The following is a 15,789-nucleotide window of genomic DNA, read 5'->3' as shown; positions in this document are numbered from 1 at the left end:
TCAACACATTTAAGATCAAAAATGGTTTTAATTCCCAAGATGATACAAATTGTGAATTCTGTAAACCATTGCATAATGTTGCAGTACAATTGAACAAGTTAATGATACTCTACAAGCAAAAGATTCAATACCTCCTACCTAATTTTGAGTAAAGTAAAATCTAGCCTTTCTTTGATTCCATAAAGAGGATCAACTTTAACACAGGGGAACTCCCATAATTTATATGGGGTAGCTGAATACTAATTCAATATACAATGTCCTATTTGTCCATACTTTATTGTAACAAAATAAAGGACATGTTTGTCATTCGTAATACAAATGTCTACTTCCGTCGACATCAGCGCAAATACATCTACGAACTACAGTTCAATTTAAGAACCTTTTATCCTACAGTCATAACTGAAACCCTGAGAAAATAAGATGTATCCCCCCTCCCCTTAATCATTACACTGATAAATACAGAGACCGGAAAACTGCATGTGTTTAAGTCTTACATTTATTTCATTATATAGCAATTCACAAAACTAGATGCTACATCATAGCTAACGGATGAACTGCTCTCCATATTATTCCAGTGACCTATTAAATATCAAATTTAGAGCGGTACATTCAATATTTCAGGGTTTCTATGTTAAATGAACATTTTGAAATTAACTATTGGGAACAATTAAATCTTTTTACAAAAGTTCTATGCTGCAATATGCATTTTTTCTCTCCATACTAAATTGGAATAGCGTCATACATTTATTTATGTATGTACAAGATTGCATAAAATCTTCAGGTTCCATGATCACAATATTTAATAAAACAAAAACAAACACTTCACAAGAATGCAAAATAGATTATGCTAATCCACTGCAGAGCATTGTTACATCTCAATTACATTTAATTTACAAAACAAAAGAGTCGTACTTGGTGCTTTTCTTTAACAGTAATTGTCTGTTTTTTCTTGTGCCAATAAAGTTGAGTACAGAAGAAATCATATTTATTGGTGGTAGGTAATTGTGGCATGTTATGAAGACTGATATGGCAAATACAGAGTGAGATAAAGAAGCAGTATTCATCATTCTAAGGTTGCCCTAAGCCTCCCTTACGAAACATGCAGTCTGGTTCAAAACGGCCCTTCTCTGATCACTTACGAATGCTAGCTCTTTACATAGAATTCTTAACTTTTCAGAGCGACTTTTCAGTTTTACTGTAATATAACAATTTACCCTCAATGAAGTCACCCCTCATTAAGAACAATACTCTTCAAATGCCAGTTAAAATACGACATTTTAACATAAGGCACAGATTTGGTCCATAGTAAAAGAACATTAGTGTAATATGGCCATAACATTGAATGATTTAGAGCCATATTTATAAAATATGAGCTTATGCTTTTTCTTATTCAGTGTAAAAGGGAGATGTATACTTAGTATGCCACATTGAAGAGGGGTTAAGGACCAAGAACGAATGAGTGATAAGAGTTGCTCCTTAAACTTACGTCTGTATCTGCCATTGATGCTGGTTTAAATAAATCAAGTTCTGTCATTTCACCCGTCAATGACTCACTCATATCTAACCAATAAACAAATGATACACTATTGCCATCTTTCCAATGACTGCAGTAAATTGTGAATTAAAATGTGAAGAAAACACCAGTCAAATGAAAATGAAAGAAAGCACATTACAGTCAGTGTACTCTATACTCCTGACAGCATACAAGTAGTGCACAACCATCAATATTTAAAACTGATTAAGAGATTTTAGCTGTAAAGTGAAAAGAAAAACATACTTCAAAATAGTACTCATCACAGGAGGTTGGTGGCACCTTAATTGGGGAGGACGGGCTCGTGGTATTGGCTGGAGCAGAATGGTATCAAATACCATTCCATTCGCGCCGTTCCAGACATTATTATGAGCCGTCCTCCCCTCAGCAGCCTCCACTGGTACTCATCTATATGGCCACTTAAGAATATTAACACGTCACTAAACAACTAGAATTGTGTATGCTGCTAACCACAGTCATTTGTTTTACAAAAAAAGGATGCCATTAGTTTCTGTAAATGCACACCAATCTATATAAGGTGTTAGGTTTGGTTTGTTTCAAATCAGGTTTTTAACGATTTGCTTAGATTACTGAAATTAAGTTGTAAAAAAAGGAAACATAGCAATAAAGATCTTTGGTAAAACTACAAATGGGCTTTAAGTCCATCACTATTGTCAGCAAAAGCAGTTGGCATAGTTATTTCTGTCATTGAACCATTGAAGAGAATGTTATACTTGTACATTTCAATACATATTTTTAAATGTAACTACAAGAACAAAACTACAACACCACTTTGGTTCATTTGAGTCAAGTCCACATTAACTTAGTTGGCATCACAGGAAAAATAAAAAACCTGTGGTATATTAAAAATTGGTGTGAGCATTTACTGTAGCCCAGTAGCTTTATTAGGATTCTCCAACAACCAATTTAAGAATCGAGACATTCTACAGCAGTACACTGATTGACCTGTAACAATGTTTCGAAGATTCACAAAAGTACCCGAACGTGTGACTGACAAAAAAAATAATTTCAAACAATTTAATCAAACGAATCTTTGTTTAAGTGGTACTTTACTTGAACTATGACATTATAGAAGTTATAAACTTGGTATACCAAATTTTAGACACCATGGCATGTCTCTGAATGTCAGGTAACAATTGTTATGCCATTTTGATATATATTAAGTAAAACGTGTTACTGCTTAACGTGTGTGACAATTTACGCTACTGATGTCTGAAATCTGAACTGTGTATGCACAATAACATTCAAGAATGTAAATGCATTACAACTACATGTATACATCTTTCTCTCAGCAGCAGCAAAGCTTGCAAAAGTGAAGTGATCGACTCTACAGTATGCTAGACTGACAATACAAATATATCTGGCAGTGATCTAGATTTGTAGCTGGTTAATGTATAACGCGTATAAGACATGCAATAAAATTGTTTCGCCTGCCATTTTAACATGATAAACATGAGGGAACACAATACCTTTATTTTAGGAGAAACACAAGTTTTGTTTTTCTGAGTTTCTGAATTACCATCCATGTAGATGTAAACAATTTTATTTCTAAATTTTTATAACTAAGTTACAAATCGTGTACCTGGGAATATATATGGTTCTTTCTACTGAACATACTAATTGCTGTAAATATTAAAGGACCAAGATATAGAGTGAGGAAAAATACATGTTTTGAACACAGTAGAAGGTCATTTCAATTAGATAAACCTAGCTAAGCACATTACACTGTCATATTTGAAAACACAACTTACAGGTTCAACACCAATGATGCATCTTACAACAAACACCAGTCTAAAATGTATAGCAGAGCCTGTTTTTATCTTGTTTACAAACAAGACCAGTGTTGTTTCCTTGCTTGCATACTCCCAAACACTAAATCAAAGATTTAAATCAAAGCCGCACCAAAAAAGCACCAATGCCTGTTTAGACAAGGAAAATATATTGTTTGTAAGCGTGAAGTCAGGACACAGGCACTGACAAGATTTATATCTTCATACAACTATAATCTGAGGAAATAATTTGACATAGGATTGGGCAATACACTATGGCATATACATATGATGCAAAGTAACAAAATTAAGTAGACATATATGCAGAAATGTGTGCAGAAGCTTTGACTACCTGTGTCTGCTTTTACAACAATCCTCTAAGCATCGATGCTCATGGTTATCATCTAAGGCAAGGCACTTGAGACTAGAATAGAGGCCAAGTATCAGATATGTTTGAGAGCTAGTAGGAATCCTATCAAATTCACCATGTCAGACTTATGTACATCAAGACATGCTCCTCTAACAACTACATAATGAACATTTCAGTAAGTCACTAAAAGACACAATTGATTTCCTAACTGCTTTAGCATAAATGTGCCTTACTGACATTACAGCTGCTGGTTATGCCTAAAATGCATTCAAACGTGTGTACTTATTTGATGGAAATGTGAAAATTAAAGAATGAAAAGTAGAAAAGTACTAAACTACAGTTTCTATGAAAACTAACAAGATATATAGAACTATACCATGATTTAACAATGGGAAACATGAAATATTCTAGTATGTTTCACAGTACACACAAAAGCTCGATACATTAGCATATTAAGAAAAATATGTAAATCTAAGAAACAAAAACAACAAAGCTAATTTCTAAAATACCCTTTAACAAATTCCCAGGTCAACAAAGTGCTTTACGAGAAATCAATCTTCACAAAGATGGTTGCAATACTAATAACAATGTCTGACTGATGTGTTTCAGTGATAAAGTCAAATTAGGCCCACTTGAACTATGGATGCCCAAACTTTTTGGAAAATGTAAGTGATCCATTACAATACAAAATAACATACTACATTTAAGTACTTGATTTAGCAAACACCATTTATGTAGTTCAAATTAAACTATTAATTGAATTACTATATGAATACTGAAACACAAAATGCTATTTAGAAAATGTAAGCATACTATATGTATTAGTAGTTCTTCAAAGGGCAAATTCCTTAAGTAGTACCTTGAATAATTGTACATCACCACTTCAATATTTTTGTCTTACAGTATGGACATTCTGATTTACTAGGTGCACAATTCTTACAAAGTACATAATGTTGGCAAGGCTGCAGGACTATGCAACGATCATGCGTTTGGCAAACTATACATTTCTTTGACTGAAGCTGATATATTACCTGTGTTGGGAAGAGAAGAGGTTGTATCAGAAACTACTCGCAACAGAATAACTCAATACAATGATTCCAAGCAAGATCTTAAAAAAAACATGCTTCACTAGGCTAAATAGTCTGCCATAATGTATATCCTGATCACTATAAATAAGAATGTGTTTAGTATCTGGCCCTTCTTACCCCATCTATAAGGTCTAGGTCAGTGCGCAGCTGGCTCTGGATGGAGTGGAGCTTTGGTAGAGGGAGCTGGTCCAGGTCTCCATAGCTTCTAAGCAGGGGTGTGCCAGGGGAGCGACACAGCACGTCAAAGTCCCCCTGGAGCTCCTTCAGCTTGCGCTCCGTGTCCTCTCGCTTCTGCTCTGCCAGCTGCCGCTCCGCCTCGGCCGACTTTGCTTGTTCTTTTGCATCATGGGAGTCTTTCTGCCAGGCCTCACATGCCTGGAACAGACAGACATGTCAAATATATAAATTGGTTTAACAAGGGTCAGGATTTATTGCTTACTGAGGCAGTGCCTTTAGTTCATGTCATAGTTCTTGCATGGGACTAGTGTCTGACCTGCTTGACCTGGTGCCAGGCGTCTTCCCATTGCTTGATCTTCCTCTTTGCCTCATCCAGCTCCCTGAAGAGCCGGTTCAGGTCAGCGCTGCTGCTCACAGTGGTGGAGCCCAGGCTGCTGAAGACTGGTGATGGGCTGGGAGAGAAGTTGCCACTCACAAAGTCCCATATGCTGCTAGCTCCCCCATTCAAACCTACAAGGTGGGATCAAGACAATTGTTTAATGTCAAAGCGCAACAACAACAAAAAACAGTGGAGTGATGTATTTATTAATTGTTGATGATGCCTCAAAGGTAAAAGAATAATGCTTACTCTTGCATGTTTATCAAGATTGCTAGTAAATATTCTATTGTTAACTTACCCAGAGAGTTCTGAGAGGAGGTAGGTGTTCCCAGAAGGCCATGCTCAGGTTTGGTTAGCAGGCCCTGAGGCTGAGTCTGCTGTGGAGCCATTCCTGACAACAGACACTGGGACAGGGACTGGGAGAGGGAGCTCAGAGGGGAGGCAGAGAGCGAGGAGTTGGAATTCAATGAAGAAGACCGTGCAAGGGAGCCAGGAATGTTGACCGGAGCGGATCCTCCCAGCATCCTTTGACCTAGAGGGCAACAGGAAGCATAAATCAATTTCGCAATTTAAAAACACACTTAAGTCAATTGTGTTCAATGTTTCAAACAAGGTTTGCTTACTTAAACCAAGACTGTTGTTTTCTTGCTCCTCAAACTCTTTATCAAGAGAGGCAACATTGATGTCACAAAAATTCAGGTCAAGAGCAGAACCTGAAAGAAAAGGCAAGTCGTTTTTTTTATTTTATTAGAAAAATAAGTATTCCTTGTATGAAGAGGTACATTCACCCCTCAAACAAGTTTGCACAATACAAGTACACTTACCTATAACTGACTCCACAGTATTGCTCCCAGGATAGAATGGGGTTGCTTTTGCATTCATTGTTGATAAGGTGGTGGGTGAGGAACTATCCGATCCAATACTGGAGGCCAGGCTAGATTCTATACTGGAGGTTATGCTGGATGCCAGAGGGTTCATCCCAGAGAATACACTATTGTGTGTCTGTAAAAGAGGTGTACATAGTAAGGTATTGTTTCATTAATAGTGTCAATTTGAGCAATACTTAGCTTTACTACATTGGTGCTTGGTTAAGAAGTAAGACAAGCCACAGATACCGTGCCTGGTCATATGCTTTAAATGGGAGACCATGAATAGGCCTTTTTTAATCAAGTCGATTGGACGGGTCCCAATGACTTTGAAAACAGCAAAACCCTTTTGCCTCTACATGAATACCTTTAAATATAAAATCTTCTACATATCACTAGCGGTGTTTCCCCTATGATTTTTTTTCAGCAGAGGCAGCAAAATTGTTCCTGCAATTCTACACATGTTGCCATGGCTTATGCTATCAATGACTCAAATATTAACATATCAATGGGGGTCCGATGGCATTTTGGGAATTTTAGATTCTCCCTGACTGTATAGTTTTTATTTTGGTGATTGTTAGTTCTCAAAGATGAACTTGTTTAAAAATATATATATAGCTCCATTATCTTTTCTACATACTTTATATCTGGTTTTAGTCATTTAAGTTTACACTTAAAATGATTCTCCATAAATCATGTTTTTTGGACCGGCTATAAATTAATATTAAGGGGAACTAGCTTCTAGGAATACAAAGGCAGTGGCAAATGCCTTAGTTATTCACCTGCTTGTCTTGGTCCATCTTTTGATCACTATGTCCCTTATAGTTCTTTATCTGAAAACAGACAGCACATTCACATGACCCAACACTTAAACCCAGCAATTGGCTGGGTCTTAGAAAGCCAACACCTTTCTTAAAAGTGAAGAAAATTCAGTTAATACATCAGTCATCTGCAGCCCTATCAAATGAGAGAAAATGTCTGTTATCACCACAACCCATTAAGACAGTCTAAAACTAAATAAGCAGACATTTGTTTTATAACTAATAGATAACATGAACACAAGTTCCATATCCAAACATAATGTCTAATCTACGTTCAGAAAATGTTAAGCAAAACACCGAATTTGACCTGGAACGGGTAAACTATTATTTATTTTGCCTTGGTTGTTAATTTCAGTATTCGCCAAGTCATCACAAATTTATAGAAAATGAAGTAACATAAAAAAAAGTGACTGACAAATAATTTAATATGGAAATAAATCTAAATTCTGAATCAAAAGAATGGAAACTATGACCAAAGTGTGTATAGCAGTGGGTCAGGCCCTAGACTAAGCTGAGTACAGGGGTCTTCCCGTAAGGGCGGGGAAAGAGAGAGAGCAGTCTTATTGTAGTACCTGATCCTCGCGTTCAAAGCCCGGCGCTTTGGGATAGTTAGACGTCAGAGATGACACACTTGACGTGGTGGACTCTGAACATAAGCTACCATTAGTTAAGCATTTGGACCTGCCGATGGGTCCGATTGGGGACAATGAACTGTTGCTTCCTGAGCATGGCGTTACAGTCGGACTATTAGAATATGAAACCTGAGGGAGAGAAGTACACATGGTCTTAATAGGGTTTTAGAGCCAGCCAAACAAGCCCAGCTTTCCTAACGAGGCCAGAGAGCAGATGATAACTGAAGATGTTTAGATGGAATATTGGCTTCAGAGAGAGAGAGAGAAAATGACACTGAATTGTTAAGGTTTGGTTTCTGTTGAATCCTATATTAAATTTACACTGCATGTTTCTTGGTGCACTAGTACTACCAGAAACAAAATGATGTTACAGACTAGTGAAATACAAGGCAAGTACAGAAAACAGAAGAACGTAAACAGAAAATGACAAGAATATACAAAACAAAGGTGTAACATAAGGAAAGTTAACAGTTTAAATATCTATTCAGGGTCTAATCTATAATTGTATCTAATCTAGTGACAGCATGTTTTTCATACAAACTGAGATGCCCTTGTAAAAGACAGTGGAGAGAAGCAGAGAGGGAGTAGTAATCAGATCCCATACATTCCCCACTTGGCCGTTGTTGATGCTGCTGATGGAGTGTGCACTGCTGCCCCACTCGCTGACCGGACACTCTGAATACTGCTGAGAGCCCAGCTTGGCCTGGGAGCCCGACTGCATCGCTGTTAGCAACGAGTTCATGGTCTCTTCCGTGGAGGGAATTCCTGAAAAAGTACAATCACAGACAGGAGGTTTTAACTTTGAAAGTTTGCCAACAAGCAAGACAGCAGTGACTTATTTTGAGGAGCTTCACTTACTTTCTACATGCGCAAATGCACAGAACGGCCCTCTAGGACAATAACCAGTTTGCCTCATGTCATTGCATTTGGTGGATTTGTAGATCTGTAGTGAGAAAGAAAGGTTCTCTGCTCATAACTGGGTGGCATTTTCCCAAATCAAGGTTTGACAGATTCCCCATTGCAAGAGACGAAATGTGCTAAGCGTTTATAAAGTCTCCAATGTCCCACTTACCTCTGGGTGGAACTGCTGTTCAGTGCGTGAGTGACAGTATTGACAGCTGTCTCCGCTGTCACACTTCGATGGCTCTCCCCACTCATCCCCATGTTTCACATTGGGACACGGAGTTGACCTGACACATTATTCAAGGGGTTAACTACATATTACAGAATTATTACACAGTTGTCAAAAAAGGCATACTCTGTTGTTTGACAGTCCTAATCACCTACCTGTATTTGAACTTCCGTGGATTTCGTCTTCTGTCTCTACTATTGTGGTAGTGAGGGCAGGCATAGCCCTGTCTGCATAGTCGTGGAGGCTTGGTGCACTGCTCTGTTTTGTAGTTTGCTAAAACAAAATTGGTGTCTGGAAGGAACGCACACAATGAGTTTGTTGCGTGCACACAAAACGATTATTGTGGATAGTCAGATTAATATAATCGTTTGATTTAAAACGTTTACATGCTTTTCAAGAACGAGTCCCCTAATAATCCTGTTTACATGGACATCTGAAATCAGACTGCCTGACGGGACTTTGATGAATGCAGAAAAAAAAAATATTAGAATAATAAGCTAATGAAAACGTTCTACCACAGCAACCCTGTTATTTTGGCGAAAACATTTAGATTCTTAGTTCAGACAAAGTTTTCACATACAAACTAATATGCATATTTTCAGTTTTTCCGAACTCACTTCACTCGCACAAAAGGAAGAAGCTCACGCACACTGCTGAACTCTTATTAAAGCATTTACATGTCCTAATAATGCGAAAGATTGCGCCAAAAACCAGGTGTTTTAATCAGCGTATGCTTACTAACATTATGATCTTAAACCAATTAAGATAAGCAGAGTAAGGTGTTTACATGACTAATGCCATACTCTGCCATAATCAGTTTAATATGGATTTATTAATGTGCATATAAACATACTTATTGTAAGACATTCTGTTCTTGACCTAATGCAACAGGTCAAGGAAATCCAATCAATAGAAAAATGATGTGGCACCGCCACCAAAATCAATGTGTCTGCTGCTCACCCTGCCACCGGGGGTCCTCTGTAAGAGTCTTCTCTATCATGGCTTGGCTGGCCAGTACTCCAGGCTGTAGATCAGGGATACCCTCTCCAGATCCCAACTGGCCATTCTGGAGGGCTTCCTGTGCCTGGATCTCTCTGTGCACATGAAGAAGATCAGTGAGAGAGCTACTACACAAAACAAACAAAAAGAGGAAGAGACAAAATATAGAATATTCAAGCAATGCCTTGCTCTTACAGACTTGTTCTGCTCAACAGTTGCTAGGCAACACTTGAGCGTTCCTCTGATACCACATTTAATGTTGTTTTTGTTGAATTATTTCAAGCTCCCATTCCTTAATGTGACGTCATTCATGGAATGTTGGACAGGGTATTGCTATTTTCTAGTGACAGGAATTTAAAATGTGAACACATGGTTCATAGTAAAAGGGCAAATGTTATTGTTAAGCTTAAGTCCATTGCTTGCATTACAGATATGGGCCTACTTTTTGTATCCATCTCTGAGATATGTGGGGTTATTACTTTAAATATACCACTGAATCTTTCATCCCATTAAAAGAAATCACCATCATTTAACACTTTCAATGATTGCACAGTATTGGTACTCAACAAAACCAACCCTGGCAATAAGTACACTATGACTGATGTCTATGAAGAGAAAAATTGTGCTTTCATCTGCTCTTACCCCCGGCCAATTCGAGAGGCATCAGGGAGGCTAATTGAGCTAAGAAAATAGATTAACACGCTTCATTCTCCCACTGCCATGTATGGGCATGTACTGGAGTGGATACAGACTTATCACTTCAGCGGAGACAGCTAGACATACCATGTCAAATCAAAGTAACACTAACAATGGTAGAGAAGGGGTTGACAGCCAGCTTCAAAAATATAGTCTACGGGTAAATTTAAGAATTTCATTAAAACTATGATGTACGAATGGAATCAGTTGGTACATTTTGTCAGTGAATGGTCAGACCTTGCATGATTTATCCTTGTGTACTCAGCTAACTGGCTTAACAAGCCTATTCACATGTTCGTTGAAGTTATGACACCTTGAGAACAGAGTGGTTACTAAAGGCATGATAGATCACCTGATATCGTAGACAGGGGGGCGGAGATCATGTGGGCCATGAGCAAAGGCGCAGTGTAGGCCGTTCTTCACGCAGTGCCCGCGGGCATCAGTTTCATGGATACAGGTACCAGTCTTGTAATAGCGAAGATGGTACTTCCGCTCTGTGTCACCAGTGGTCCGGTGCAAGTAAGGACAGCTGGACAGGAAAGGAAACGATGATTAGACAAATGCAGACTTCCTCATTAAAATTATCAGGATTTGATGTGACAGAGATACAATCTGCATAAAAACATTGTTTTTTTTTTTGTTTTGTTTTTTTAAAATCGGTCTTTACCCCATGTTTCTAGAATTCTATGCTGTGCTTATCCTAAGAAGTCATTCCACAGATTTTAATTGAAAGGAAACAGACCGAGGCTAAAGGAATGAGTTACATCTGTCTTCCTCCCTGTATTAGTGGCAACTGTTCTTGTTGGTGCTTAATATGCACATCAGACAAACAAAAATGTAGTCAATGCCCACAGTGGGAGTCAGAGGAATGCAACGCCTTTTATGGATACAGCGCTCTCACAGGCTTTGATGTATGGTGAGGAATTGAACTGAAATAATAGCAACATCGCTATTAACGTTCTCAAATTCACATTGAAAATGCTAGATAACCAATCATTTTCTCAAATACAGCAAAAGCTTCTGACTCAGCAACAGTAACCATGGCAACGGATGTGATGTCACGAGAAGAGAGAAGCCACTGGTAGAATGAGGAATAGAGAGTGCAAGTGCTCGCTCTCAGGCAGAGTTCAAAAATTGTATAGAACTTTCAATATGACAGCTGGTTGATTTGAGGAACATTGTTTACTTACTGCAGTGAAATTCCAAATACACTGATATAGGAAACTGGAACTCAACCTCTCAATGATTAACCAACCACTCTATAAAAAAGTATTCAGTATGCTACATATTTAACACAAATACTTTTAACATCGCATCTAGTCTCTACACATCACTAAACTGTGGATCTGACCGAAGCACTTTAACCAGACCTGTGCCATTGAACTAGTGAGTGAGACGTTTCAAGTTACTCAATTTCTTTATGGTGCTCTGACACAAATAGGCCCAATTTATAGGAGTGGCTTGAATAGCATGTTTCAGAGCTGTTCTTCTTAGTGTTGAACAGCATCTTTCTCAAGATATAATCTAGAACTTCTATCCTGTCTTATTAAATAGGCTAGGTTATTAGCTGTATAGCCTGCTTCCTTTCAGTGAACCTTAAATTCTGTTCATTTTGTAGAGAGACTTGTGAAATCCCCAACCAACACATACAATATTAACATTTCCATATTTTTACTTTAAACTGATAGCGCTGCCAGTAAGTATACTTACAAGTATATCTGTTCCAGTAGGCCAAGTATGGGTATTTTGTAATATTACTCAGGACAGGTTAGTAGTCCTGGAAAATGCATGGGACTTCACGATACTATTACGATACTTAGGTGCTGATATGATATGTATTGCGATTGGCTCCCTATTGAAAAAGAAGATAGCTTGTTTTCTATGAAGGAAAAAATACTGGAGTTTTGGTGCAGGTATCGTCAACTAGAGCAGAAATAATATTATGATAGTGAATATGATATATCGTCAAAAATAATATCCTACTATGCAAGTTCCCCCTTCACTGCAGGGTAGCACTCTTGTTTTTACAACAACCCTGTGACTTTGTTACACCTGGGAACTGAATACTGTAGCTTTTATTTTAGGTAGATGCAGATTAACTGCTAATTTATGAATTTATTCATCCTTCCTTTGGTGTCTATCCGCACCACCAGAAGCCAGTGACAAACTGTATCCGCACAACTTGACTTGCTATATCATATTTTAGGCTACATCTATTACCATTTGTACATGCTATCATTACCATGATTGTGTCTTTACAAATGTGTAGGCTCATTTAGGCCTATTCTTTGTTACGTTCATTTTCAGTAGATTGATGTCACACCAGTAGTGAAAACTACAGTTCTAAGAATGAGCTGAAGTGGCATATCCCAAACATTCAAAATATGTTCCTCTGATTTTGTTACAAAAATTAAGTGAAAATAGCTGATGCTTTGAGGGTTGGGCCTAAAAATGCTGCAGTAGCCATTAAATAATAGAGCAAGAATAGTATAAAGACTTACATAGTCCATTTGTACCCCTCGGTACATCTCTATTAATTATCATAAAAGAGTAGTTATGCTTAGGCTGAGTTGATAATTGAATTAGGCAATCCCTCTTGTATTGTACTTGCATGAATTCACACGGAAACGAATCAATTCATGCTACTTAGGTTTCAATGAACATAATGATACAGTGCAAGTGGTAAAAACCAGACACGTCCATGTATAACTACTTGTGACAACATTAAGGATACAAATACAAAGCAGGAACTCGTTCAAAGCGACCTCATTTTCAACGACTCAGGAACAATAAACATCGCTTGCTCAACCAATGGGAGAAGGCTATGTGCAAAGGCGGTTCAATCACGAGCAAGAAAACAGGGGGTGTGTTCATCGTTTCCTTGCAAGCTGGAGGAAGAAGCTCAACCCCACTCTGCAGCTCAAAACAGACGTGTGCAGCGAGAATTACAAAAAAAAACACCCATGAAATGACAATGAATGTGGTTAAATCATTCAGTTGGTTCCGCATTATTGAGAACGGCTGTCGTCCCACTCGGGGGCCATACGAGGCCATGCGGATCGACATTAGCTCGAACAATAGACAAGTCAACAACACCATGTGCAAGCTAGGTCATCACCAAGCTCGTGGTGCGAGCTGAATTCTGTGCAACGAGGATCATTCAATTCAGGAATTCGCATGAATCTGACTTCCTACTGAAACAATGCAGCATCCATAAAATATCAGCAACACCGGTATAAGTGTGCTCACTAAACTGGCAACCTGCATAAATTGAGTGAATTCTCAACCGGAATGAACAACAGCCACAACACAATATTGATTGAACAGCCACAACACAATATTGATAAGCATGATACAGTAGCAACAATTTAACCTGAACATAATTCACAGGGGAGGGGGGGGGGGGGAAATGAAGCTTCACACTTACTCCTCTCCATCTGGGCAAATGCCCGTAGTCTCGTCATATTTTGTGCAATAAACGTCAGGGCTGTAGTTAAAAGTTCCATCTCTTCTTCTAATCGGTCGTCTTCGCCTCTGGTTGAGGAAATGCCAATGAAAACATGTAAAGGGTCTATGTTGTGTGCACTTGTGCTGCAAGAAGAGAGGGCACTGTTCGGTCCTAAACTCCTTCAAATATCTGCAAAATGGAAAGACAAAGGCGGTGTTAATGACAGACACCGTGTAAAAAAGTATTGAGTCCAAAGCTCTGGGGAAATATCACATTAACTTTGATAGAAATGTTACAGCTTCACTATTTGAAATTTAAAGTAAACACTATCTATGCTAAAGGTAAGGAGAGAAACGTTTACACCATCTACAACTAATATTTCATTGACACTAGCTAGCTATGTAGCTGAATTTTACAATCACTCGAACTGATAAAACTACTTGGTAGTGATAGCTAGTAGCTATCCACTTTCACCATTCACATACAATCCACGCAAGATGTTCGGCGTTGCACTCTATCAAACAACCAGAACGTACGTCAAAACACATGCGTAGACAGACAGCAAATAAGGCCGAGGTGGAAAGAGGAAAAGGATAACACTGCTGGCTGGCAAACCATTCAACTTCGCTAACGTTACCCAGTCCACGATAGCACGCTGACTGTCTAGCTAACCAAGTTTCTGCTAATTCCGCTTTGTAATGTTACGCCTCTTTTTTATGTGGAACATTTTCACGGTCACAAAATAAAATTATCCAAATGCATTTGTTAAAATTCAGTTACTGTATCATTTTGAATATGTAGCTAGCAAGTTAGCGCTAGGCTAGCTGCGTGCATTGGGAAGAATTTACAAAAGGAAAAGCACCATGTTTTACTGCACTACGAGTGAAGAAATATCAAGCAGTCCAACTATAAAACAATATTCTGTACATAAAAGAAGCACGGTATTTTAACAAATACGTCTTTGTCCATTTAACGTTTGCTTTACTTACGTATAGTGGGTTGGTTTCTCGGTTTGAGGAGAAGCGTTCGCCGCCGTTTTCGAAACCGACGGCATTTTCAGTCAAAACAATGAAACGCGCCTGCGCGAACTGTCCTGTTTCGTTCCATTTGCGTGTGAAGTGAGATTTGTTTCTTTATTCTGTACATGTGTTTACCACGATCCGTGCGTATATTCAACATAACTCACAAATAAAACTTTGATGTGTGAATATATTTAAAATAAAACTATAGTCCGGATATATGTAAAACAAATATTTCACAAATTAAACCATAATCCGTGAATATCTATAAATATTTCACAGACATCCACCATAAATCAAATAAAAAATAAAAAATATGATCTGTAAATATATTCAATATAGCTCACAAATAAAACTACAATTTGAACAAATGTAGAAATGCAAATATTCAGAAATCCCTAACATTTACAACTTTGGAAAGTGTATTTGCGCATTCAAAAAGTGCTTGTGGATCTGTAATAATAGCAATAGTACAAAGTTACATAACAAGCAAAGCACACTGTGCACATCCTCGAATCACATCAAAAATATGCTGACCAAAATCATCAGCAACGTCAGCATCACCATGTTATGATGACCAAGGACAATGATACCAGTTCCTGTACGTACGTACGTACAGACAGACAGACAGACAGACAGACAGACAGACAGAGGCAGGCAGGCCTGTCTATCTCTCTCCTCCTCTCTCTCCCCCATGTATTCAAAGGGAAATGGCCATTAGGGGTAAAGGAGTGTTTGTACAGGTTGGTCTTGACAGCTGATTAAAATAATACATTTTATCAATTTCCCCGAATCAGCTGTGTATTCGTGCTAGGACAAAACCCCCAAAAGTCCACCCCTT

At 38.2% G+C, this 15,789-nt stretch overlaps 1 protein-coding gene across 4 annotated transcripts; it reads right to left on the bottom strand.

Moving 5' to 3' along the window:
* Window positions 1-8: 8 nt before the first annotated feature.
* LOC115198798 (putative E3 ubiquitin-protein ligase UNKL) lies at window positions 9-15,025 on the bottom strand. Of its 4 annotated transcripts, none has more exons than XM_029761081.1 (16): window positions 14,919-15,025; window positions 13,909-14,118; window positions 10,834-11,010; window positions 9,747-9,913; window positions 8,942-9,077; window positions 8,727-8,844; window positions 8,513-8,597; window positions 8,259-8,419; window positions 7,595-7,783; window positions 6,984-7,034; window positions 6,160-6,337; window positions 5,959-6,048; window positions 5,634-5,867; window positions 5,273-5,466; window positions 4,897-5,154; window positions 9-4,722 (listed from the first exon to the last, which is right to left on the bottom strand). In XM_029761081.1, exons 1-16 carry the CDS (start codon window positions 14,981-14,983, stop codon window positions 4,567-4,569), a joined length of 2,469 nt encoding a protein of 822 aa, XP_029616941.1. In that variant the 5' UTR covers window positions 14,984-15,025; the 3' UTR covers window positions 9-4,566. The 4 variants fall into 4 exon arrangements, with proteins under 4 accessions (XP_029616941.1, XP_029616950.1, XP_029616958.1 ...); XM_029761090.1 differs by having other exon boundaries at window positions 9,747-9,910; XM_029761098.1 differs by having other exon boundaries at window positions 9,747-9,880.
* Between the last annotated feature and the right edge of the window lie 764 nt (window positions 15,026-15,789).

Source organism: Salmo trutta, chromosome 1, assembly GCF_901001165.1.
Source record: "Salmo trutta chromosome 1, fSalTru1.1, whole genome shotgun sequence".
NCBI lineage: Eukaryota > Metazoa > Chordata > Actinopteri > Salmoniformes > Salmonidae > Salmo > Salmo trutta.
The sequence above is the reverse complement of the archived record's forward strand: the minus strand, read 5'-3'. Positions and strand labels throughout refer to the sequence as shown.